General features: G+C 47.9%; 1 protein-coding gene across 1 annotated transcript; it reads left to right on the top strand.

Moving 5' to 3' along the window:
- The first annotated feature begins 293 nt into the window (after positions 1 to 293).
- On the top strand, positions 294 to 25,582 carry LOC106700902 (uncharacterized). Its single transcript, XM_014478681.2, has 10 exons — positions 294 to 1,179; positions 10,644 to 10,775; positions 12,625 to 12,726; positions 13,033 to 13,179; positions 15,573 to 15,716; positions 18,356 to 18,496; positions 20,305 to 20,430; positions 21,077 to 21,241; positions 21,498 to 21,644; positions 24,604 to 25,582. Exons 2-10 carry the CDS (start codon positions 10,721 to 10,723, stop codon positions 24,819 to 24,821), a joined length of 1,245 nt encoding a protein of 414 aa, XP_014334167.1. The 5' UTR covers positions 294 to 1,179; positions 10,644 to 10,720; the 3' UTR covers positions 24,822 to 25,582.
- Positions 25,583 to 25,789: the final 207 nt, after the last annotated feature.

Genomic DNA, 25,789 nt, shown 5'->3' with positions numbered 1-25,789 from the left:
CCACTGAGCCACAGTTGATTATTTATTTTAATATTTATTTGGCTTCACTGGGTCTTAGTTCTGGCACGCAGGATCTCCAACCTTCTGTGTGGCATGAGACTGTGGGGGTTCCAGTTTCAGCTAGTCATTAGCTGTGTGACCTTGGGTATTTTACTAAACCTCTGAGATTTTGAGTTGTAGCATGTGGGATCTAATTCCCTGACCAAGGATTGAACCCAGGCTCCCTGAATTGGGAGCATGGAGTTTTAGCCACTGAAACACCAGGGAAGTCCCCATAATAAGCTTTTAAAAGAGAAAAATAAAATACAAAACATGAAATAGCCTCTCCCTCCCAATCAGAGCAATTTAATGCGGTAGAATTAAATGCCTGAAATGGTCACTGGCCCACATGGAGTGCCTCAACAACCTCTGTCAACATTTACCAAGGACCTGCTCTCTGCCAGGCACTGGTCCAGAAGCTGTGGACCCAGCAGAAAAGTCCCTGACCTTGTGACAGTAGGGAGTAAATATGTATCACCTGGTCTATCGCTGTCAGACTGTGATAAGTAAAATGCAGAAAAACAAATTGAGTTGAAGGAGGTGCAAGGGTACAAGTGAGGTGAGATTTGTTTTAGGCCAGGTAATCCTGGAGGGCTTTCCTGAGGAGGTGACATTTGAACAGAGGCTGAATGTAGTGAGAATAGACGTTCAGACAGATGGTCCAGGAAGAGTTCCAGGGAAAGGAAACAATTAGTACAAAGGCCCTGGGGTGGGAACGGACCTGATGAGACCTAGGAACAGCAGAGAGGCCAGTGTAACTGGAACAGAATCAAGAGGGACACAGTAGTAGGCTGTAAGTAAGCAGTAGCTACCTCTACCATGGCAATAATGATTAAACTATCATTATTCTTACTAACGTATCAAAGCCTTAAGGTAATCATTTTAAGATAAGATAAGAAAAGGACTTCCCTTGTGGTCCAGTGGTTAAGAATCCGACTGCTAATGGAGGGAACATGACTTCATTCCCCGGTCCAGGAAGATTCCACATGCTTTGGGGCAACTAAGCCCTTGCCCTGCAAGTACTGAGCTCGAGTGCCACAACTGGACAGTAGCCCTGGATCTCTGCCACTGGAGAAAGCCCACGTGCAGCCACGAACACCCAGTCCAGGCAAAAATGAATGAATGAATTAAAAAGATAAGGTAAGAAAAGTCTCCAAGAAATTTTCTTTTCTAAGAGACAGTATACCTAGTGGTTCAGAGTGTGGGGGCTGAGACCAGGCTGTGGGGGTTCCAGTTTCAGCTACTCATTAGCTGTGTGGCCTTGGGCAGGTTACTTAACCTCTCTGGGCCTCAAGTCCCCTATCTGGAAAGGGAAGCTAATTGCCTCCCTCCCACAGCTGGTGAGCTAGAGACAGAAAAGTGTACATTCTTGCACAGTGCCTGGCGCCGTGCTAGTGCTCAATAATAATAATAATAGCAAGTGCTCAATAAAAGAGTCACTGCCATTGTTATCCCTGTTGGGTCCAGATTCTAGACTCTGGTCCTGCATTTCCTCTCCATGGGTAGGATAGGGCAGGAGGTAGAACTGTCATGTTGACACATGAGGACAGCAATTGTGCTGACGACAGCAGGATAGTACAGCCCAACCGATATCCTCATCGCCAAGCGTCAGTCTCCTCATGTGGAAAATCTAGCCCCTCTTGGGGCTGGCGTGAAGACTGAATGAGATACTGATGCAGATGAGGTGGGGAGATAGAAAGTCGGGGTGTTGGCCCAGGTGGCCTTGAGACCCAGTTCAGGCCCTTGCTTCTGGGGGACCCTGGGCAGGTGGCTTCACTCCATGGATCCTTGCTTTTCCCAGCTGTGAAATGGGTCTGGGGTGGGAGGAAGCATCTCTCGGTGAAAAGTAGCTTCAGGTTCGTTAGTTCATGGAGCTTGTGGTCTGGCGCTGCCGCTTCCTGGCCAGATGACGTCATCGCTATGGACTATGAGTTCCTCTTTTATTTGAAGACAGAGAAATAACTCGGAGGCCTCCCATCCTCCCACCCCAGACTGCTCTAGTTTCCTGAAATCTGTCCATCTGTCTCTCCCTTTCTGTGCTTTGCCTTTTTTTATTTGGCTGTGCAGCATATGGGACCATAGTTCCTGGACCTCACCCCTGCAGTGGAGGCACAGTCTTACCACTGGATGGCCAGGGGGAGTCCTTCTTTGTCTTTTTCAATATGTCCGTTTTGCTCCTGTCTTTCTTTCTTTCTTTTTAATATTGATTTATTTGGCTACACCAGGTCTTTGTTGCAGCAGGAGAACTCTTACTGTAGCATGTGGGATCCAGTTCCCTGATCAGGGATTGAACCCGGGGCCCCTGTATTAGAAGCATGGAGTCTTAACCACTGGATCACCAGGGAAGTCCCGCTCCTTTTCTTTGTCTCTCCCTGTTTCTCTGGCTCCGTCCTCCATTTGTATGTTTCTCTTTCTCCCTCGCTGTCTCTGTCTCTGACTTGCTCTCTCCAAGTGACACACACTGTGAGGTCCAGTGACGTGTTATGGGAGGAGAAGGGCAGGAGGCTGGGCTGTGGACAGTTCCAGAAAAAAAACTGCAGGAATGTCAGCTCTTTCCTCCTCTGACTCACCTGGGCCTCACCCAGCTCCTACCTGCCTGTGGGGTCCTGGGTGAGGCCCAAGGGTTTCGGGGGTTTCCCAGGGCTGGGGAGAGGAAAATCTCCTGTATAAATATAGAGGGAGAGGGATCGAGAGAGATAGAGACAGAAAAGGAGAGAGAATGAGAGAGCTAGGGGCCAAACACAGCCAGACTCAGGGGAAATCAGAGAGGGACACAGAGACTCGACATACACTTTAAAATATGGCTTCTCTAGTGGCTCAGTGGTAAAGAATCCTCCTGCCAATGCAGGAGACCCAGGTTCAGTCCCTGGGTCGGGAAGATCCCCTGGAGAAGGAAATAGCAACCTACTCCAGTATTCTTGCCTGGAGAATTCCATGGACAGAGATGCCTGGTGGGCTATACAGTCCATGGCCTCTCAAAGGAGTCACACACGACTTAGTGACTAAACAACAACAATATTTAAAATAGATAACCAACAAGGACTTACTGATAGCACAGGGAACTCTGTTCAGTACTCTGTAATAATCTGAATGGGAAAAGAAACTGAAAAAGTTCAGTTCAGTTCAGTTGCTCAGTCGTGTCCGACTCTTTGCTACCCCATGGACTGCAGCACACCAGGCCTCCCTGTCCATCACCAACTCCCGGAGTTCACTCAAACTCACGTCCATCGAGTCGGTGATGCCATCCAGCCATCTCATCCTCTGTTGTCCCCTTTTCCTCCTGCCTGCTGTCTTTCCCAGCATCAGGGTCTTTTCAAATGAGTCAGTTCTTTGCATCGGGTGGCCAGAGTATTGAAGCTTCAGCTTCAACATCAGTCCTTCCAAAGAATATTCAGGACTGATTTCCTTTATGATGGACTGGTTGGATCTCCTTGCAGTCCAAGGGACTCTCAAGAGTCTTCTCCAACACCACAGTTCAAAAGCATCAATTGTCGGCACTCAGCTTTCTTTACAGTCCAACTCTCACGTCCATACATGACTACCAGAAAAACCATAGCCTTGACTAGATGGACCTTTGTTGGCAAAGTAATGTCTCTGCTTTTTAATATGCTGTCTAGGTTGGTCATAACTTTCCTTCCAAGGAGTAAGGTTCTTTTAATTTCATGGCTGCAGTCACCATCTGCAGTGATTTTGGAGCCCCCAAAATAAAGTCTGTCACTGTTTCCCCATTGATTTGCCATGATGTGATGGGACCAGATGTGTGTATAGGTATAAGTGAATCACGTCACTGTACCACTAAAATTAGTACAACATTATAAGTCAACTATAGCCCAATATAAAATAAAGTTTTTTAAATGCCCAGATTCTGAATATTGGCTGCACAACAATGAATGTATTTAAGGCTACTGAACAGTACCCTTAACATGACAAATTTTATGTTATATGCATTTTATCAAAATTAAATATTTTTTCATTGCAAAAGAAGACCGAAGCTGAGAGCCAAGGACAGAGGCAGAGAGAGATTAACAGACAGAGTTAGCTAGAAGGACCCTCTGTTGCCTTCAAAGAGAGAAAAGTAGAGACAGATTGACAGACACTGCCTGTGTGTGTGTGTGTGTAATCCCCTCAGCCTCTTGCCATCTGACTGAGGAAGTGACCCCCTCTGGCCTGGGCTGATGGTGGAGGTGGGGCTGTAGCTATTACCTTCCCAACTCCAGGAGGCCTGACAGGCAATACTCATGGGCTTTCCCATCCTGGCCTGGCTACCTCCCAGATGGGGGACATCTCCTTTCAGGCCCTCGCCTTTCCCTCTACAAAAATGAGGGACAAAGGAGGACCTACCCTTGGCAGAGGCAGAGCTGGGAGACCCTGAAGTCCACACTCCTTTTCCCCCCTTTTCCAGATAGAGAAATTGAGGCCCAAAGCGGGACACCATGAATGAGGACCTCCACCTCCCGGTTTGACTGGGCTCTGTAGCCATGCAGGGGAGTGGTCTGAGTCCTTTATCTATATAATCTGGTGAATCCTCCCAATCCCCCATTTTACAGTTGAGGAAACTGAAGGTTCAGAGAGGTGTAGTAGGCTTGATCAGGTGGCCTTGGCCCGAGACGGCCTGGAGCGGGGCTTGGGTTCCCAGCCAGAGACTGAGGCCAGGTCGGGGCGGTGAGAGCACCAGATCCTAACCGCTAGACCGGTGGCCAGTGACAAGGGCCCTGGCCCTTTGGCTCTGCAGAAAATAATTTCCACCAAGACAGAAAGTTGTGACGCAGGTCAAGTATTTATTAAGAGGAAAAAGAGTACAGTATGTGTGGAGAGACACGCAGGTGGACTGAGAGAGAGAGTTCTTGAGTTGCACCTTCTTGCAGTTTGAATTACTTTCATGGGGCATTTCTTTTGGGTTTCCTTTGGCCAATCATTTTGACTGGCCTGGTTCACAGTCCGTAGGTGATGTATCTCAGCATCTTCCCATATGTGCACACGCATCTCTTAGCCAAGATGAATTCTACCAAAAATGTGTATGGGTAGAGAATATCTGTTATCGTAACTCCCCTTTGGCCTCCAAGGAGCAATCTCCTGACTTTGAGAAAAAGAAATATGTGGTCTAGGCAGGGCCTGACCTCCTCTCTTAATTGTCCTGCTATTCTCCTCTTGGAGTTTCAGCCCACAGGGAATGAATCTTCAATCACTTTACCCTGGGCAGGAGGGAGGCGTGCATCTATCTCTTGCTTTAGGCTGAGCAATGACCTCCCAAGAGATACAGGTCCTAAGCTCTGGAACCTGTGACGTTACCTCATGTGAACAAAGGGTCTCTGCAGATGTGACTAAGTCAAGGAGCTTAAGATGGGGACATCCCTCACCCTGAAGATCTGAGTGGGCCCTACGTGTAACCACAAGTGTCAATATAGAGGGGAGGCAGGTGGGCATGCGACTACAGACAGAGTGAAGGAAACTGGGGTCAGAGAAAGAAGATGTTTTGCTGCTGGCTTTGAAGATGGAGGAAGGGGCCACAAACCAAGGAATGGAAGAGGGGCAGCTCTAGCTACTAAAAAAAGGCAAAGAGATCACTGAGCCCCTACAGTTTCTGGAGGGAGCGCCATCCTACTAACCCCTTGGTTTGGACCCCTTAGGACTCATTTCAAGGATTTCTCATGTGGTCCAGTGGCTAAGCCTGTGCTCCCAGCGCAGGGAGCCCGGTTTCCAACCCTGGTCAGGGAACTAGATCCTGTATGCTGCAACGAAAGATCCTGCATGCCGCAACTAAGACCCAGCGCAGTCCATGAATAAAATATATAAAGTATAAATAAATATATAAATGTGTAATTACATATAAAAAAACTCATTTCAGATTTTCAACCTCCTGTGCTGTAAGAGAATATATTCCTTTTGCTTTAAAGCAGTAAGTTGGTGGTAATTTATTATGGCAACAATAGCAAATGAATACCAGAGGTTATTGGACTTCCCAGGTGGCTCAGTGGTAAAAAAATTCACCTGCAATGCAGGAGACAGAGACGTGGATTAGATCCCCTGGAGGTTGAGAAAATCCCCTGGAAGAGGAAATAGCAACCCACTCTAGTATTCTTGCCTGGAGAATCCCATGGACAAAGGCACCTGGTGGGCTACAGTCTGTGGGGTTGCAAAGAGTTGGGCACGACTTAGGGACTGGGTGCAGGTAAGAGGTTAAGTTCCCTGCCTGTGATGACTTGTAAGTACAGAGTCAGGATTTGGACCCAAGGCTCTACGGCTCATGCTCATAACTACCATACTGGGTTTGGGTAACTACCATGCTGTCCTGGGGGGACAAGAACCAGGGGCGGGGAGCCCCCAGCCTCTTCCCAGACCATCTTTCATCAGTCCTCTTTGCCACGCTTGCCCCTGGTTTCATGACATTGGGGTGGCCTGGAGAGAGGATGGGAGCCAGAGGAAAAACATTTGCTGAGTTTGTGCAACGAAAGGTTTTCCTACCTCAAGCTCTTAGCAGCTTACGTTTCCCCACTTAGGTACAGTAGCAGAAATAATCATTGTGATCTGAGAGTTAATATTGCTAATAGATTAACAGTTCCAATCAGGGGTTGAAGGGTGTGCCTATTTAAAAAAAAGAAGAAGAAGAAGCAAACAAAGAAAAAGATATGCTGAAGTTCTAACTCCCTGTACTCAGAATGTGACCTTATTTGGAAACAAGGATGTTGTTGCTGATGTAATGAGTTAAGATGAGGTCAGAGTGGAGAGTCAGGATTTGGACCCAAGGCTCTACGGCTCACGCTCATAACTACCATACTGGGTTTGGGTAACTACCATGCTGTCCTGGGGGGACAAGAACCAGGGGTAGGGAGCCCCTAGCCTCTTTCCAGACCATCCTCCATCAGTCCTCTTTGCCACACTTCCCCCTGGTTTCATGACATTGGGGTGTGTCTCCAGCACTGTAGGCAGATTCTTTACTGTCTGAGCCACCAGAGAAGACCCGTAGTAGAGTAGGGTGGACCCCCTAATCCAATGTGATTGATGTCTTTATAAGAAGGTGGTCATGTGACAACAAAGACACAGGGAGAAGACCATGTGATGCTGAAAGCAGAGATTGGAGTTATAAACTGCCAGCCAAAGACTTCTAGCAAATCACTAGAAGCTGCCAGGAGGCAAGAAAGCATCCCCTGACTGGTTGCAGAGAGAGCACTGTCCTGTTAACACCTCAGTTTTGGACTTCCAGCCTCTAGATTGCAAGATAATACATTTCTGCTCTTTCAAGTCACACAGTTTGTGGTAGTCTGCTGTGGCAGCCACAGGACATGGATATAGCTCCTGTGAATTGACAAAAAGTTAGGAAAGGATGGAAGAAGACACACAATGGCGAAACTTCCCTGGTAATCCAGTGGTTAAGAATCTGCCTGCCAATGCAGGAGATGTGGGTTCAATCCCCGGGTAGGGAACATCCTCTGGAGGAGGAAATGGCAACCCACTCCAGTATTCTTGCCTGGAGAGTCCCATGGACAGAGGAGCCTGGCGAGCTGCACACAGTCCCTGGGGCTGCAAAAGAGTCCGATGCAACTGGGCACATACAGCATGGTGTCCTACCACACCCCTTTCTCCTACAGGTAGGCAAAAATAAAACACCTGGATGATGCACAAAGCTAGGGAGTCTATGGGAAACAGGCACTCCCCACACTACTGATGGGAGTGGAAACAGATGGTCGTTTCGCAATCGCTCTCAAATTTACAAATGTAGAAAACGTTCCTGATGTTGCAAAAACACTTCACCACTTCTGAAACGCAGAACTCTGTACCTACGTTTTTCACCGAAGCGGTTTGTAATTACTCAGTGAACTGTCCTAGAGGTTTGTACCAAACTGTACAAGAGGTATACTTATCCAACAGGAAAAAGAAAGAGGAAACTGTGTAATTCAGGTTACCTGATTGTCAGGTGGAAAAATCTAGGGGCAGAATTGTGTGTATCATATACTGTTGTTTGTCTATAAAAGGGGGGGGTGGGTGCGTGCTCAGTTGTGTCCAATTCTTTATGACCTCCTGGACTATAGCCTGCCAGGCTTCTCTCTCTGTGGTGCTTTCCAGGCAAGAATACTGGAATGGGTTGCCATTTCCTCCTCCAGGGCATCTTCCCAACCCAGGGATTGAACCTGCATCTTCTGCATCTCCTGCTTTGGCAGGAGGATTCTTTATCACTCAGCTACCTGGGAATATTTGCTTGGACATGCATTAGAGAATTGCCCTGAGGTCCCCCACCTCCAGGTTTTAAATTAAGGGCAGGGAGGCATGGAAGGGACATTTCCTTGCCCTTCACAATCTTTACTCAGAAAACCTCGTGTTCGTGCAGTAGGTGGCCTGTTTACTCAACCTCAGTTATCAGCTAACCTTTGAGGAGACTGGCTGCTACTCACAAAGCACCAGGAGCTGCTTCCTCCTCCAAGAACCCCAGGCTCCCTGGGGACTGTTCTCCCTTCTTCCCACTTCTCCTGAACCAAGAGGCTGGGGATCCACCTGGGAAGGAGGTGGCCTCCTCCCCAAACTCGTCTCTGCCACAGCATCCCATCCCATGGTGGGAAGAGACACCGCCCCACCCCAGCCTCCTGCCTTTCTCTTTAGGACTGGTTCCTTCCCAAGTGGCCTCCTTGACTCTACACCCTGATCGAGGGCCCCGCCCCGGAGTCTGGAAAGCCTGGCAAGGCCTGTGAAGTGACCTTGGAGTGGTCCTTTCTCTCTGCTGGGATCTCTCCTCTGAGCCAAGAGGACAGCCCAACCCCAGCCTTGCCAGGCCCACTGCCAGATGATGACGATTATAATGGGGAGATGATGATGAGACGATGATGAGATGATGATGCCATCGAGCATCTATTGTTCTCAGCGTTCTTCTCTGATGCATCAGCTCGTTTTATCCTCATGGCAGCCCTATGACATAAGTCCTCCTATGTGCGCTCCTTGACAAATGAGAATACTGAGACTCAGGTGCGTGAAATGTCCAAGATCACCCAGCTTCAGGAGACAGAACTGGAACTTGAATCCTGGCCTTCTGATTCCTCAGTGCTCACCCTCCTTGGCATGCGCGTGTGGTTTCCTTGAAGCTTGAGCATCACTAGTATACATCACCCGCACAGGAATGTAGCCAACAGAGCCTTTCCTGAGGGCTCTGGGTTGATCCCAGTTTAGTGTCACCAGGGCAGTGATATATCTCTCTTCTTATCTGCTTAGGGACTGGTAGAGCCCTGAGGGTCTAACTAATTTCCTTCCTGGGAAGTGTCAGCCAAGCTGTGGTCTCCTAAGACCAGATATAGATCCTGGGGGTAGGGCAGGGGTCCTTGACCGAGGCCCCTGAGGTCAGAGCTTGCAGGAGGATGGAACTGCCCATTGAAGATGATCAATTCTGATTTCAAATCATAAGGATTTCAGAGTTGAAAGAAATGGACCTCAGGGCTCAACACACTGGGGCCCCAAACGAGAGGGAAGGGGCAGCCCCAGAGTTACTTCTCAAAGGAGAGGCAGGTGGGACTCAAAGCTGGTGAAGAGACATTCCAAGCATTGGGACTATAAGGCCCTTTGTGGGTGGTTGAGATGGATCTTATTCCCATTGAGCAGATGTGCAAATCAAGCCTTTCTTCAGAGGTGAGGGCAAGAGAGCAACGTGGGCCTCGTCAGGAGGGGCGCGATGTCTTCCCTTTCCCTTCTTGGTGGAGCCAAGTCAGTGGGGCCTGGGTTCAAATCCTGGTTGTGCCAGAATCCTCACGTTGTGGCCTCAGACAAGGGCCTGGACTGTTCTGAGCTCTAGTTTCCTTCTCTGTAAAATGGGGAAACTCAGGGCTGATTGCAACCATACCAACTGTTAAAATATTGAGACTTTAACCAGATTTGGTTGATAGAAATCTGCTCTTCCAAGACCCTGGCTGCTCCCCAACTCGTGGCATGTCTGGGTCTTCCCAGACACCCCCAAGTTCTACTAACTAAAACGGAATCACCAGGTTGGTGAAGGGGACCAGAACAGCACTCTAGTAATGGGGCTGAACTGTTACTGCTGCAGAGCCTGCCCTGTACTGACTGACGGTCAAATATTTTAAAAAGATATTTATTTATTTTTTGTTTGGCTGTGTCGGGTCTTAGCTGAGGCATGTGGGCTCAGTGGCTCCTCAGCATGTGGGATCTTAGTTCCCTGATCAGGGATTGAACCTGCGTCCCCTGAACTGCCAGGTAGATTCTTAACTGCTGGACCACCAAGGGAGTCCCTGGTCAAATATTTTGGAATATGCTTCCGAGGGTTAATGATAATGGCTTGTAGGATTATTAGAAGGATCCAGTGAGTTAATGTCTCCTATAAAATGACCAGCAAACCTATTAGTAATAATATTAATAACAGCAACATGCCCAAAAAACAAACAAAAAAAAAAGCGAGGAAAAAAAGGGCGAAAAAGGAAAGAAGAAAACAAAAACAACAAAAACAGGCCAATTGTCCTTCTTTGGCTTCACTGAATAGCCTCTGGCTTGTCCCCCAGGCCCCTCAGGACTCAGTTTCCCCATCTCCAAGCTCTCTAGGCCCCTGCCCCGCTCCCAGTGGCCAGCTTGGCAGGTGGGGCTCTATCCACCCCGCCTATTTGCTCTCCCTCTTCCAGGGCTGACACCCTAGACAAGGCCCTTGAATAAAAGGCCAGGGCACCTTGGTCCTTCTTCCTCCTCTCCAGCCTGGATCATGTTCTGGCTCCCCCCACTTCTAGTGCTCCTGGGAGCGCTGGCAGTCCCAGAAGGTAAGGTGCATTGTGTGTGGTTCCTCGGAGAGGGAGGGGGTGATGGGAGTCCGAGTGGCAGCTTCTTGTATCTTGGTTTTTTGTTCAGCAGAGGCAGCTGGATGGGGTGTTTGAGAGCATAGTTCTGAAGCCCGGCTGCCTGGGCTCAAATCCTGGCACTGCCACTTCTCAGCTGCGTGACCTTGAGCAAGCCACTTAACCTCTCTATGCCTTGGTTTCCCTATCTGTGAAATGAGGATGATAGAGCCCTCAGGGGGCTCTTGGGGGCAGGGCTCTCACTGAACTTATGTGTTAGAGGGGATAGAAAAGTGCAAAATTAAATAACTTGATACTTCTGGGTTTTCTTTAATTAACAGTAACCTTTTGGTGTTCAACTATTTGTTTTCTTGTTTTTGTTTTTGCAAAAACTCCTATACTGTACTATATTCCAGAAAACTCCTCCCTTACATTTTTGAAACAGTCCCTCAGAGCTATATAAGAGGCTGTATCTTGGGTTTAAGTCCTCAGGAATGCCCCAAATAAAACATAATTCTAAACTTACAAAAATTTTTGTTTAAAGAGATTTTTAAGGACTTAGAACAATATCAGGCCATAAGTGGCCTTGCCTGAAGGTGAGTTATTAATAATAACTTATTATTCCTTTACCTCACCTGACTATCTTCCCTCTGGTTATGATTCTGCTACCTTTGGCTCAGGAGAGATCTTCCCTGGTGATTCAGAGGGTAAAGAATCTGCCTGCAATGTGGGAGACCAGGGTTTGATCCCTGGGTCGGGAAGATCCCCTGAAGAAGGAAATGACAACCCACTCCAGTATTCTTGCCTGGAGAATGGGGTCACAAAGAGTCAGACACAACTGAGCAACTAACACTTTCACTTTGGCTCAGGATAGGAACTAAACAGTCAAGACCCAGCCCAGGACCTCACAGTGTGATCTTGGGTAAAACTCAAACTCCATCTGGTTTCAGTTACCTCTTCTATAAGTAGACGGTGTGAGTCAAGGTCAGCCATACACCTTTTCAGGGTGTGTGTCTTAGAGCCCTGAGATTTCTTGGAAGAGCCTCAGAGACGTCTTGGGGGTTAAGACCTGCTGGACAGACAGGGTGGTCCTCAGCCGATGAAGGGAAATGACACTGTTTTTAAAAAAGAAAAATGATTTATTTATTTTTGGAGGGGCCTTTGGTTGCTGCAGGAGAGTAGAGGGGCTATACTGCGGTGTGCAGGCTTTTCATTGTGGTGGCTTCTCTTGGGTGGCACTAGCAGTGTTACCCCACAAGGTCTTGGCGGCACGGGCTCTGGGGTGTCAGGACTTCAGTAGTTTTGGCTCCCCGGCCCTAGAGCACAGGCTCAATAGTTGTGGCACACGGGCTTAGTTGCTCCACGGCATGTGGGATCTTCCCAGACCAGGGATAGAACCCATGTCCCCTGCATTGACAGGTGGATTCTTAACCACTGGACCTCAAGGGGGAAGTTCAGGAAATGACTCTCTTATCTGTTCAGTTCTGGACTTGGTGGGGGAAGGGGGAGATGTTTGGAGAAAGAGTTCCGTGGTGAGAACTGGTAAGTTACATGCAGACGAGATGCTGATTTCAGCTCCCAACCTTTGCCTGCAATGTTTCACCCACCTGGAATGCCATTTACCCACCACCAGGAAAATGTTCCTTGATCTTCTCCCAGCAGCCCTCCCACCACCATTAGTTCTATTGAAAGCACAGAATCTTAGTCACTGGACCGCCAGGGAAGTCCCTCTTAGCTCTATTTTTGACTTGTGTGTCTGCGTATGAGTATATGTGTTTGTTCTCCTTCCCTCCTTCTCAAATCTCAGGGTATAATCACCCCTCTCTCCCCACAGGGACCACCAAGACGTGTCCAGTCTGCCCTTTGCTGGGAAACTGCATAGAGAAAACCTGTCCTCCGGCCCAGGACGCCTGCTTGCTTAGCCAGTTGCAGCTGGGTGGGGGATGGGCCGGACGGGGTCGGGGGGTGGGTAGGGAAGATGGACAAAGCGGGTGGGCAGGGGTTGGAGGAGAGTGGCCTGGACCAGCCCCTCCGGGACTGAAGGTTTCGAACTTCACCTCGTAGCTCAGCTAGCTCAGGGCTGCTGGGATGGCAGTGGGGAGGTGGGGGTGGCGGGGGGTGGTCTCAACACCATCTGAAGCCCCAGACTGATCTGTGGGGATTGCTGCAGAGGGGGCAGAGGTCCCGGAGGGCTTTGGGGCAGGGAGGTCTCTAACTTCCCATCCTCAATTTCTGTCACCAGCAAATGGGACTGTCATCAAGAATGGGTCCTGCGTGGCCCCTGGGGACTGTCGAAAAGATGTCTACTCCTTGACCTACGGTCCTGGCTTGAGTCTCTGGATCCGCACAGCCTGTTGTGAAGACAACTGTAGCAGTGTTACCCCACAAGGTCTGTTGGCCAGGCCTGAGGGATCACACACCCTGGTGGGGTGTCATGGGAACTTGGCCTTAGTCTCTGGCTCTGCTTGGCTGATGGGGACAAGAAGAACCTCAGTTTTCTCATCTGGAAAATGGGTGTGCAATAATTTGTGCAAGAGTTGCAGAGAGTGCAAAGCTGACACAGAGTAGGCACTCTATAAATTGTAGCTGTACTTATGGAGTTATTGTGGTGGGGGGCGGCACTTAACAGAAGCTCCAGACTCTTCTTTCTCCTTAGGAGAGGGGTTGCCTGAAGTCTAGTCAAACAGAACAAGATATGTCATGATTGGTGATGGGCTTCAGTCTAGGCTAAGGGGAAATGCTCGTTTTCTGGTGCTGACTCTGCATTTGCTCAACCTTGACGGTGAGCATCTCCTCGCTGGCTCCTTCCAAACTTGGCCTTGAACGGTGATAAAGATCACTTTTTGTTGCTTGGCTGTTTTTCCCAGAGAAGGAGTTTTGAATTTGGCAGGTGTATCAGTGGGGAGACTCTATAGACAGCTCCACACTTGGGGCCACTAGCCATCCGTCCAGACCCCTGGGACTTCCTTCCTCCTAAACTGTGCACATCAACCAAATACAACATCCAGGTCTGAGCTGAGAGTGGGGTATGCTAGTCAGCATATAGATTGTCAGTTAGGAGTATAACTGCATCAAACAAAGCTCCTATGTGTAAAGAAAAGTTGCAGAGACTACTTTAGAAAACTTGGAGCAATTGTCTCATTTTTTTCATTCTTTTAAATTTAAAAATAAGCATATACACATATCCATTCTTTTTCAGATTCTTCTACTGATCATTTTAATCTTATTTTTTTGTTCCTTTAAAATTTTTAAATTTTATGTTGGATTTACAACATTGTGTTAATCTCAAATGAATAGCAAAGTGATTCAGTCATACAAACACATATATCTGTTCTTTTTCAGATTCTTCTACTGGTAATCTTAATTTAATTTTTATCTTTTGGCCACACTACATGGCATGTGGAATCTTAATTCCCTGACCAGGGATCGAACCCACGCCCTCTGCATTGATAGCATGGAGTCTTAACCACTGGACCACCAGAGAAGTCCATATTTTTACTTTATTGCTCTTTAAGATTTTTAAATATTTTTATATTTCATTTTATATTGCAGTATAGTTAATTTACAATGTTGTGTTAGTTTCAGGGGTACTGGAGTAATTGTCTCTTGGTAGGGCTTCCCTGGTGGTTCAGGTGGTAAAGAATTCACCTGCAATTCGGGAGATCTGGGTTTGATCCCTGGGTTGGGAAGACCCCCTGGAGGAGGACATGGCTACCCACTCCAGTAGTCTTGCCTGGGGAATCCCCATGGACAGAGACGCCTGGCGGGCTACAGTCCATGGGGTCTCAAAGGGCCAGATACGACTGGCCTTTGAAGTGACTTAGCATACACACGTGCAAGATGCCCATAGCTGTCTGTAGAAATAAACTGTGAGCTACACAGAGAATGAAAGCTTTTCTAGTAGCCACATTCAAAAGTAGGAAGACGCAGGTGAAATTAATTTTAAGAATAGATCTTCAGGTACCATATCCAAGCTATTATTTCAACATGGTGATAATCAATATATAATTATTAATGAGATATTTTTACTTTCTTTTCCCAAATGAAACCTCTGAAAACACACCCTCTAGGGTGTGTTTTATACTCAGAGCACATCCCAAAGGGAACTACCCACAGTTTAAGTATTTAATAACCACGTGTAGAGAGAAGCCATCTATTAATCAGCACAGTTCTCTACTTTTCTGTATCTGCCAATGTTTCAGTATAAACCCATGTTAAAACAATCTGTGGCTGTTTTGACTAAGGAAAAAAAATATGCTTAAATAGCTTCCTCTTCAATGTTCCAGATCTCTAAGAAAGCTCTGAACACTAATCAGATGGTGGAGAACCTGGAATTAACCAGATGGTGGTGAACTACCCTTTTGTAAAACCCCACAATATTTAAGATCTAAAATAACAGCATCGCCTTTTCATCACATTTGGAATTTGGGGTGTTAGAGGGAGGGCTTTTGTCCGTGTGGCCAATGTCTTGAAAACAGGGCCTGGCACAGGGTAGGTGCTCAAGAAATGTTTGTGGAATGAATGAAAGAACCCTTGGACTTCAGCATGAAGGTTTGCTTAGGACAAACGGACAGCATGGGGCCAACTCCACCTTTGATTCTGTTCACTGCTCCTTGGAATCAGTCTTCAAGGACCAGAAGGAGGTGTCTCAGACCAGATTGGTCTCACTTTGGAGGAAGATTGTGGTGGGTGGAAGCAGCAAGAACAGAGGGTGGGAAAAGGGGGATGAAAGGGGGGTCTCCCTCAGCCCCATCTCACTCTCATTACAACCACTCCCACCAGAAGCAAGACCCAGAGCCCAGCCCAACGGGCTACAGTGCCATTACGGTCCCGGGAATAAGTTGGCTCAGTGTGACTCCCTGTCGGTCATGAACTGCACTGGAAACCAGACTGTGTGTTTCACCCTCAGTGGGACATGGCATGGAGGTAAGGGTTCCCTTCAGGAGGTCAGTTGCATGGCCAGCCTCCACGCTGTCTGCACAAATCAGTGTTGAAGTTCATTTGCATGTGTGTTCCGGTTATTTACTGCTACTTAAATGTCTCTTACCTGTAGTGCCTTAAAAAACAATCATTTATTAACTCTTATGGTTTCTGTAGGTTGGGAATTCAGGAAAAGCTCATCTGGAAAGTTCTGTCCTCTCACATAGATACACTTAGAGGGCTGCTGGAGCTGACACCGAGGGGCAACTAGGGGCTTAATGAGCATCTCGTACGTGTAGAATCTGGGCTTTTCCATGTGTTCTCTCCACATTGGTTACATTGGCTTTCCTTACAGCATGGCTGCCTTGGGGCTTTTTATACAGCGGCTGGAGCTCCAATACATTGATTAATGCAGCAAACAAGGCAGCAGTTGGGGCTAGTTGGCCACCTCTCTCTCCATGTAATCTCAAAGCTTCTCTGTGTGGTTTCTCTTCATTGGGCTTCCTCACATCAAGGCTGCCACCATCTTTGCATGGCAGCTGAAGAGTTCAGGAGCAAGTAGTCCAGCAAACAGGGTGGCAGCTGCATGGTCTCTTATGACCTAGCCTTGGAATTCACAGCCTGTCATGTCGTCTATGTTTTATTGATCGAAATAATCACAAAAGTCCATCTGATTTCATTGGAGAGGAGGTGTCGACCCTCACCGATTGGTCTTAAAGAATGTGCACATGTAGTTTTATTTTATTTTTCACATTAAAAAAAAATAAGTTTATTATTATTAAGCCTTAGATATGCGTGCTCAGTCGCTTTAGTTGTGTTTGACTCTTTGCGACCCTATGGACTGTGTAGCCCGCCAGGCTCCTCTGTCCATGGGCTTCTCCAAGCAAGAATACTGGAGTGGGTTGCCATTTCTTACCCCAGGGAAGATTTTTTTTTTAAATGTGGACCATTTTTTAAAAAGTCTTTATTGAATTTGTTACAATATTTCTTCTGTTTTATGTTTTGGTCTTTTGGCAATGAGGCATGTGGAATCTTAGCTCCTCCATCGGAGATTGAAATGGCATCCTCTGCATTGAAAGGTGGAGTCTTAACCACCGGACCACCAGGGAAGTCCCTGCAGGTGTATTTTTAAATCATCACGTGTTTGCAAAGGGATGGAGCAGAGGCTTTTTGAACAAAAGGCTTGGAACACAACCACACTGATCAGAGACTAGATTACCTGTGAAGAGTCAAGGAGAGAAGTGGTCTGGGCTTCTGCTCCTAGCAGTCTGGTGGACTAGATCCTCTGCAGGGTCTTTCTGTTACAAACAGTGGCATGCTCAGAGGGTGGGCGTGAGAGGAACAAGAATGGTAGGAGTGGTCTGCTCCGGTGGAGAGAGGTATTTATCACTACCACTGTTTAGAAATGCTGGCATATGATGATAATAAAAAGCAGACCGACTTTCAGTTGGTTTTATTGTTTTTAACTGCTCCGCAGGCAATACACTCTAATCTTTTAGCCTGCTTCCAGGATGGATTGCTCCCACCACCCATCCCCCTTGGTTCCACTGTTTACAGATGAACTAGATGCTGTACAAAAGTTTCCCCATGATTTTGGGAGCTTGAGGGAGATTTCCAAGGGTCCCCAAAGAAAACTAAAGTGTGAGCAGAAATCAGAAGATCAGTGAGTAAACATGTAACGCACAGTGGCCCTGAGAGCAAATACTTATAACAGCCTGCTTTAAGGGACTTCCTCGGTGGTCTTATGTCTAAGACCTCACCTTCCAGTGCAGGAGGTGTGGGTTCGATCCCTGGTCAGGGAACTAAGATCCCACATGCTTCTCAGTGTGGGCCAAAAAAAAAAAAAAAAGCCTGCTTTAAGTGACTAGATCTTGGGTCCACAGCATGGTTGGAGAATTGACTCTTTAACCCCTATGTAAGTCAGGGATCTTGGAAGGAAACTGAAATGATCCCAGGTTGGTAAAACCCCTGGCTCTCAGTATTTTGTTGTTCAGTTGCTAAGTCCTGTCTGACTGTGTGTGACCCCATGGACTGCAGCACACCAGGCTTCCCTGTCCTTCATTCTGTCCCAGAGTTTGCTCAGACTCATGACCATTGAGTTGATGATGCCATCCAACCATCTCATCCTGTCTTCCTCTTCTCCTCCTGCCCTCAATCTTTCCTAGCATCAGGGTCTTTTCCAGTGAGTCAGCTGATCTGACTTATCTGACAAAGCATAGGCCACTTGATCTCAGTATAAGCAAAGGCAAATGCTCTCCAGGGAAAAGCCTCCAGGACTCCCACGGATGACATCAACCCCATGTGAGCTCCCAATCCAGAGCCCATGAAACGCACAAGGAAACAAGCCACCATGAGTGAGAGCAGCGGCAACAAACGACGGATGTGGGCCCACAAGGAACTCAGCTATTATAGTTAGCAGCCACAGAACATAGCGTAGTTATATGTGACATATATGAAGGAATACAGTTAGAACCCTTCAAATGAGTGGGCAACAAGAGGTTGTAAGAAATGACCAGATAGATTTGATAATGAATCATACAGAACAATCAAGAGAGCTGGAAACTTTCACACAGAGAAAGACAGACATCAAGTTGGGAAGGCTCAAGCTCTGAGTCTCCCCCGCCAACTTTATCTTGTTTCTACAGGGACCCCCCAAACCCTGAAAGGCTGTGCTACACCAGAGATCTGCCACCTGCAAGCAAACACCACGCTGGGCCCAGAAGCGTCTGGATTTCGTCTCATCACCAAGCCCGAATGCAGCCGTGTGACTCCTACTACCCAGCCAGGTGCTTTGAACCCAGACTTCCTGAGACTCTACCCTCTTTGCCCTCTCTGGGTCCCTAATGCCCTTCCTGATCTTATGTGTTCCCAAGTATCCCCTCTCCCTACCATCAAGCTCTCAGAGAATGCAATTACTCATATGTGCGAAGGCGTGTGCTCACACACACCACCACACAGATGCACACAGATGCACTCACACCACCCGACACCTGGATGCAGAAAATCCCATTGGCCCACATCCACAGACCATCTGCATTTACATCCCAGCACCCAAAGCACGCCTGCAGAGGAGCACTACGTCAAAACGAGAACATCCTGTTGTGTAAAGGAGATTCGAGATCTAAACTCGGTTTAGAAGAAATCTGATGGTCTTTTCATTTTCTTCACTTCCTGGCTTGTGAAAGAAGACGTATTTGACAACGGCCTTCTTTTGGCTTACCAAAGAACACTGACAATAGTTTTTGTCTTCCAGAAAAGAGAGATGTTAATTTAGATAGTATTTACCAGGTTAACAGTTGTGTGTTTTTTTTTTTTTGTAAAATATCTATTTAATTTATTGGGCTGTGCCAGGTCTTAGTTGCAGCATGTAGGGTTAGTTCCCTGACCAGGGATGAAATCCCAGGCCCCCCGGATTGGGAGAGTGGAATCTAAGCCATTGGATCAGCAGCAAAGTCCCAGCAACAGGTTTTTAAGTGACAACTGAGCAGAATTATAGACATTTCAGAGGAGCAAAGGTAATTTTCAAACCTGGATTCAGTGTCCTGGGGGCATAGAAAATACTCTTGTTAGAACCTGCACAGCAAAGACAGTCCTGTGATAAAGAAGATATGTTTGCTGAACTTGCAGGCAAAGCAGGAACATTCTCACCTTTACTATCTCAGATTACCAGCTGTTAGGCAGTTTACTTTTCAAAACTAATTAGAGGATTAAATGAATGATGACGATGAAGAAAAAAATGGTAGACTTGAGAGCTAAAATTTACAACGTGGAAAGACGAAAAGGGCAAACTAGGATTACTGACAACTGGGAGATGGGACATGGAATTTTTGTGGGTACAGTCCTTGTGGATATATGACACATCTGTGCAGGGACACACACACGGATGTTTGTTGGTTGTCAGATCCAAGCACATGGACGGGGAAAGAGAAAGGTACAAACACACACATATTAATACACACAAGTACAAAATATACACACACACTGAAACACTTAGCTAACATACACATCTGTGCACCAACATGTATATCCAAGCACTCTAAACCTTGCTGGAAACACAGACTCCCTAGAGCAGCCTCCTACACAGACACATGGGCTTCCCAGGTGGCTCAGTGTAAAAAATCTGCCTAACAATGCAGGAGACGTGGGTCCGATTGCTCGGTGGGGAAGATCCCCTGGAGAAGGAAATGGCAACCCACTCCTGTATTCTTGGCTGGGCAATCCCATGGACAGAGGAGCCTGGTGGGCTACAGTCCATAGGATCGCAAAATGTCAGGCACGACTTAGAGACTAAACGACCACAGCAACATAGACACCCACACACAGAGGAGCTCGCGAAAGCAGACACACAAACATTCCTACCCTTCTTCAGACAATTCCAGAACACACAGAGTGCAGCACATGCATGTATAGCCGCATGACCACGTGTGCATACAGAAACAGGCCTGGATGCTCATACACACAAACTGCCTCATCACAGAAGTGCATCCACACAGCACCGTCACACGCATATAGCTATGTGCCCAGAAACTGACACACACATGCGTGCACGCACACACACGTATCCTCCAGCCAGCTCATCTTCCTCTCTCCCCAGGTCCCTACACAGCCCACAGCAAGGCTAAGGTCACCACGTGCTTCACCTGCTCAGACCTCCACCATTGCAACCCTCTCCCCTGCACTGAAGATAGGAACCACTGCCTTCAGACGGTGGGCGTCACAGGTGAGCGCCCCTGGGACAGGATGGGTGAGGACGGGCAGAAGGGGGACAGAAGACATCCAAGACCTCTCCTTGCCCTCCTGTGTCTGCTGCTTCAACTCTAGCCATGGTAACCCTTTCCTGGCTATGAAGGACAGAGGTTGGTTGCAACAGAGGATGGGAGTTTAAAACCTGATGCTGCAAGTGTCATAGGAATTCCTGAATGGCAAAGCAGCTAAAAATATAGAAGCTTCACCAGACACAAGAAGATAAATACTGTATAATTCCATTTACTTGAGGTATCTAGAGTGGTCAAAATCAGGGAAAAAGAAAGCAGAATCGTGATAGATTCAATTCTGCAAAATGAAAAAATCTAGAGATGTATTATTACCCGACAATGTAATATAGTGAACACTATTGAACTGCACGCTTAAAACTGGCCGAGAAGGTAAACTTTGTATTATGTATATATATACTTTTTACCACAATGATAAAAAAAACAGACTTCATGACTTAACAATGATTTGGGGAATTCCCTGGCGGTCCAGTGATCTGGACTCAGCACTTCCACAGCAGAGGGTGCTGGTAAACATGTGGGTTCAGTCCCTAGTGGGGAAATGAAGATGGCTCATATTTGCTTCTCATGAACCCACCCTCCATATCCTTCCAGTCCTAGGCGCAACTAACTCTGTCGCTTGGAGAAATGGTTCCTGTGTGGCCTCCAAGGATTGCACACCTGCCAACTCCATCTCTGCCTTGACCTACAGCATTGGTTTCGGCTTCTGGGTCAACACCACCTGTTGCCAAGGCAACTGCCAAGAGCCCAGTCCTCTTGGTGAGCTGCCACCAGAGAGTGGTCAGATGGGAGGCCAAGGAGGTGGTGGGGTGACTTTGGAGGAGAGTTTGTCCTGGATTGAGGAGGGTAGGCACTCAATCCTCATTACCAGTCAGGTTGCCCTAAGCCACCTTGACTGCAGCTCCCTGGGAAATCCCATTAAGGTCATCCCCCTGTAGTAGAGCCTATGAGCACATGAAGGACCCTGGAAGGTCCTGAGAGTCCTCCCGGCTGACCATCACTCTCCTCTCTACAGCCGCTCTGCCAGCCTCAAGCACCCTGAGTAAGTTCCTGTGTCCTACATGTCCTGGGGGCCACTCGGGGCCCTGCAGCCCCTCCTTCTACATGCAGTGTCCCAGCAGGGAGACCGAGTGTATCCACGTAAATCTGGTGTCCGAAGTAGGTAAGATGTGTGTGTGTGTGTGTGTGTGTGCATGCACGTGTGCATGAGTGCGTCTGAACACACTGGTTTGGATACAGGCATGCCTGGGTTTGGGGGGCCCAGTTCCATCACTGACCCTGTGAGGCCCAAGCACCTTCATCTCCTTTAGCCTCATTTTTCTCTTCTGATAAGTGGGGATGCTAGAAGCATGCCTGCCGGGAGCCAGCACAGGACCCCGGTACATACCTCACAGGGTTTGATGAGGATGAGAGGAGTTCATGACAGAGGTGATGGAGTAGAGGGCAGAAAGCAGGACTCTGGGGCCAGGCTGCTTGGGTTCAAATCCTAGCCCTTATGAGCTGGGTGACTCTGGGTAGGGGACTTTCTTTGTCTGTGCCTCAATTTCCCCATCTGAGAAAGAGGATAATCAAAGTCTCTTATCTGTTATGAATATTAAATAAGATAATCCATGAAGCTTCTAGATGTGTGCTGTCCAAAAGAAATACAATGTCCACATATGCAAATTAAAAATTTTTACTAGCCTTTTGCAAAAGGTAAAAGGTGAAATTCATTGAATAATATATTTTCCTCTGGCTTCTTTTTTTAACTTTAAATTGATTTATGTTTTAATTGAAGGGTAATTGCTTTACATAATTGTGTTGGTTTCCACCAAATAATATATTTTTAACCCAACTTATCCAACAGTTATCATTTCAACATGCAAATGACATAAGAAATGATAAATGAGAAATCTTACATTCATTTTTTTCCTACTAAGTCTTTGAAATCTCACATGGGTTTTACACTCATAGCCCATCCCAGTTCAAACCAACCACATGGCAGGGGCTCAAGAGCCACATACAGCTAGTGGCTACTATACTGAAGAGCATAATTCTAGAACATAGTAAGGGCTATGTATGGCATGTCAGCAAATCTAAGGTGATGGGAAGACAGGAAGACAGCTGTCTTCCAAAGTATTAAAAAATATGTGTATGTACTCAGAGGTAAAGAATCTGCCTGCCAAGACAGAAGACTCAGGTTCCATCCCTGGGTTGGGAAGATTCCCTGGAGATGGAAATGGCAACCCACTCCAGTGTTCTTGCCTGGGAAATCCTATGGACAGAGGAGCCTGGTGGGCTACAGTCCATGGGGTTGCAAAGAGTACAACACAACTGAGTGACTAAATGGTGTGTGTGTGTGTGTGTGTGTGTGTGTGTCTGTTGGGGAATAGGGATTTGCATCTTGGAATTGATGACATTCAGTGTTAGTGGTTCGGAGAAGGCAATGGCAACCCACTCCAGTACTCTTGCCTGGAAAATCACATGGGCAGAGGAGCCTGATGGGCTGCAGTCCATGGGGTCACTAAGAGTCGGACACGACTGAGCGACCTCCCTTTCACTTTTCACTTTCATGCATTGGAGAAGGAAATGGCAACCCACTCCAGTGTTCTTGCCTGGAGGATCCCAGGGACGGGGGAGCCTGGTGGGCTGCCATCTATGGGGTCGCACAGAGTCAGATATGACTGAAGCGACTTAGCAGTGGCAGCCGCAGCAGTGTTAGTGGTTATCATTGTTAAATGTGAATAAGGCTCAGGTGGACAGAATAGCTCTTTAATCGATCACTGTCCAGGGAAGAGATGAACTGGGGAAGTTAGTTTTTTGTGCACAATGGGGTAAGTGTGTGGGTGTTTCTGGAGAAGGGGTGATATGTCAGTGAGCAGGAAGCCTGGGTGTGTTTGTGTGGTTTGTTCTCTGGTCTCTTGGGCTTCATATGGACTGGGATTGAGGTGTGTGTGTGTGTGTACATGTGTGGATGGGTGTGCATGACGGTGGGTGTGGGACCATGACTCACAAACTTGGCTCTTTGAGAAAGTGTACTCCAGTTCAGGGCAAGATGACATAAACTCAGACTGTGCTGTGAGGCTTACATTTCTTCTTAACTTTTGTATTATGGAGAAATTCCAAGGCAAATATAAGAGTAAACGGTTTAATAAGCCCTGTGGACCTTTCACCCAACTGTGATCATTACCTACTCATGTCCGATCCTGCTTCATCTCTATCCAGGCCCCATGTTATTTTGAACACATGCAGATATCCTACTACTCAACCATCAGCATTTCCAAATATGGCTAAAAGATAAGGACCTAAAAATAACACCAACAGTTGTAGTTAAGTATTTTCCTGCTGGTGTGTACCTGCTGCTCAGTCAAGTCCAACTCTGTGCAACCCTATGGACCACAGTCCTCCAGGCTCCTCCGTCCATGGGATTCTCCAGGCCAGAATACTGGAGTGGGTCGCCATTTCCTCCTCCAGGGGATCCTCCCGACCCAGGGATCAAACCCTCATCTCTTGCCTCTACAGGTGCCTTGACAGGTGGTTTCTTTACCACTAGCGCTACCTGGGAAGCCAGACTATTTAACTTTCAAATTTCTCACAAGTCCTTAATAAACTGGTTACTCTGGCATATTTACGTTTTTATATAAATATGTCACATCCTGTCATACTAATCATATAGGGCTGCGAGGAGCTTAGGAAATAATTGGGAAACTGGTTGGAGGGATGTGTGAAGCCGAGTGGCCTCCAGGTGTCATAATTTTTATTAATATTGATACAAGTGAAAGAACACCTGTAACACATGAGTAACACACAAAGATTAAGGAAAGGAACGGTGGTGACCAGCTCCAGATCAAGGCTCAGAACACTGCCGGTAAGTTTTCCTGGAGGGCACAGATGGGCTTGAGGGCCGGCCATTCCCTCCGAGGTTGGCGCGCTCTGTGCTCGCCTTTCCACGTGACAGAGCCTTTTAGGAAGGCAACCCCGCGAGGCTGGAGGGAGTTTCCAGGCAGTCTGTTGCATTGGAGGAACTCCGGGAGTCTGGAGACAGCGACGCGGCGCTGATACCAGTGGCGAAGTGCGTGCGCCAGGCGCGCGCCCTCGCGGGGCGCAGCCTCACGTCCCCGTCCCCACCCTCGTCTCCGCAGGCGGCCGGAACCTGAGCGTGCGCGGCTGCGGCACCCGCGACCTGTGCCAGGAAGAGGGTTTCCCGGTGCTCCCGGGCCACCGGCTGGCCGGCCGGCCCGTCTGCAACGCCAGGCAACGCGCCATCCTGGACCCCAAGTGCCACTCGGGCGCAGCGCTTGGCCTCCGCCTCGCCCTGCCGGTGCTGACCGTCGCGCTGGGCACCGCGACCCTCTCCTGAGCCACCCCACCTGCACCCCCGACCCCCTCCTCTAAGCCTCCCTGCTTGTTCCGCCAGATGGTGCCCCTCTACTAGGGCATTTCTAGGGGTTTGGAAGCTTCCGGTGAGAAAGTAAAAAAAGCAGGGGTGCGCCTCCTCCCTCAGACTAAGAGATTCCCCAGTGCTAGTCCTCTTTCTTCACCACAGAGGCTGTGCTTCTTCCCTCGGACTAGGGCTTCCTCAAGTCTGGTCCTCTTTCCTCACCAAAGGCCTCAAAGGCTATGCCTCCTTCCTTAGACTAGGCTGTTTTTCCTCCTCAGATGAGAGATGCTTCCATGGTTACACATTCTTCTTCCTACTGGGGGGGCCAAAGACTGAATAACATCCTTCCTCAAAACTAGGAGGTTCCCAATACCTGGCTACTCCCTCAAGACTGTATCTCTTCTCAAGAAAATTAGAGAACAGCGCCTCCTTCTCTTTCCCTCTTCAGGGTCTAGCAAAGTCCTAGCAGCCAACCTGGGGCTTGAGGACAAAATACATCCCCTCCTCAGGCTTTCAGAGCAGCGCATTCCACCCCCACCATGGGCCGTCTTCAGTCCCGGCACAGTCTCTCAGCTGTGCTGTTGTTCAGTTGCTAAGTCGTGTCCAATTCTTTGCAACTCCATGGACTTCAGCATGCCAGGCTCCCCTGTCCTCCACCATCTCCTAGAGTTTGCTCAAATCCCTTCCAATAAACATTCAGAGTGGATTTCCTTTAGGACTGACTGGTTTGATCCTTGCTGTCACCAAAGCTGAATGAATCGCATTGCACAGTGCCTAGTGGTTTGGACTTCCTTTTACTGACACTGCAGCCTCAAGTGGGCCCCCCGATGTGGTCTCTATACCCTGGGGATTCAGATGACAAGGTCTGGGAGCCTTGAGATCACATGCTCAATGTGGAATGAGCATCATTTTAGAGCAAGCTTTGGATCCAAAGGACGGAGCAGAGA

Source organism: Bos mutus, chromosome 18, assembly GCF_027580195.1.
Source record: "Bos mutus isolate GX-2022 chromosome 18, NWIPB_WYAK_1.1, whole genome shotgun sequence".
Taxonomy (NCBI): domain Eukaryota; kingdom Metazoa; phylum Chordata; class Mammalia; order Artiodactyla; family Bovidae; genus Bos; species Bos mutus.
Note: the sequence above shows the minus strand (reverse complement) of the source record. Positions and strands in the feature narration are given on the sequence as shown.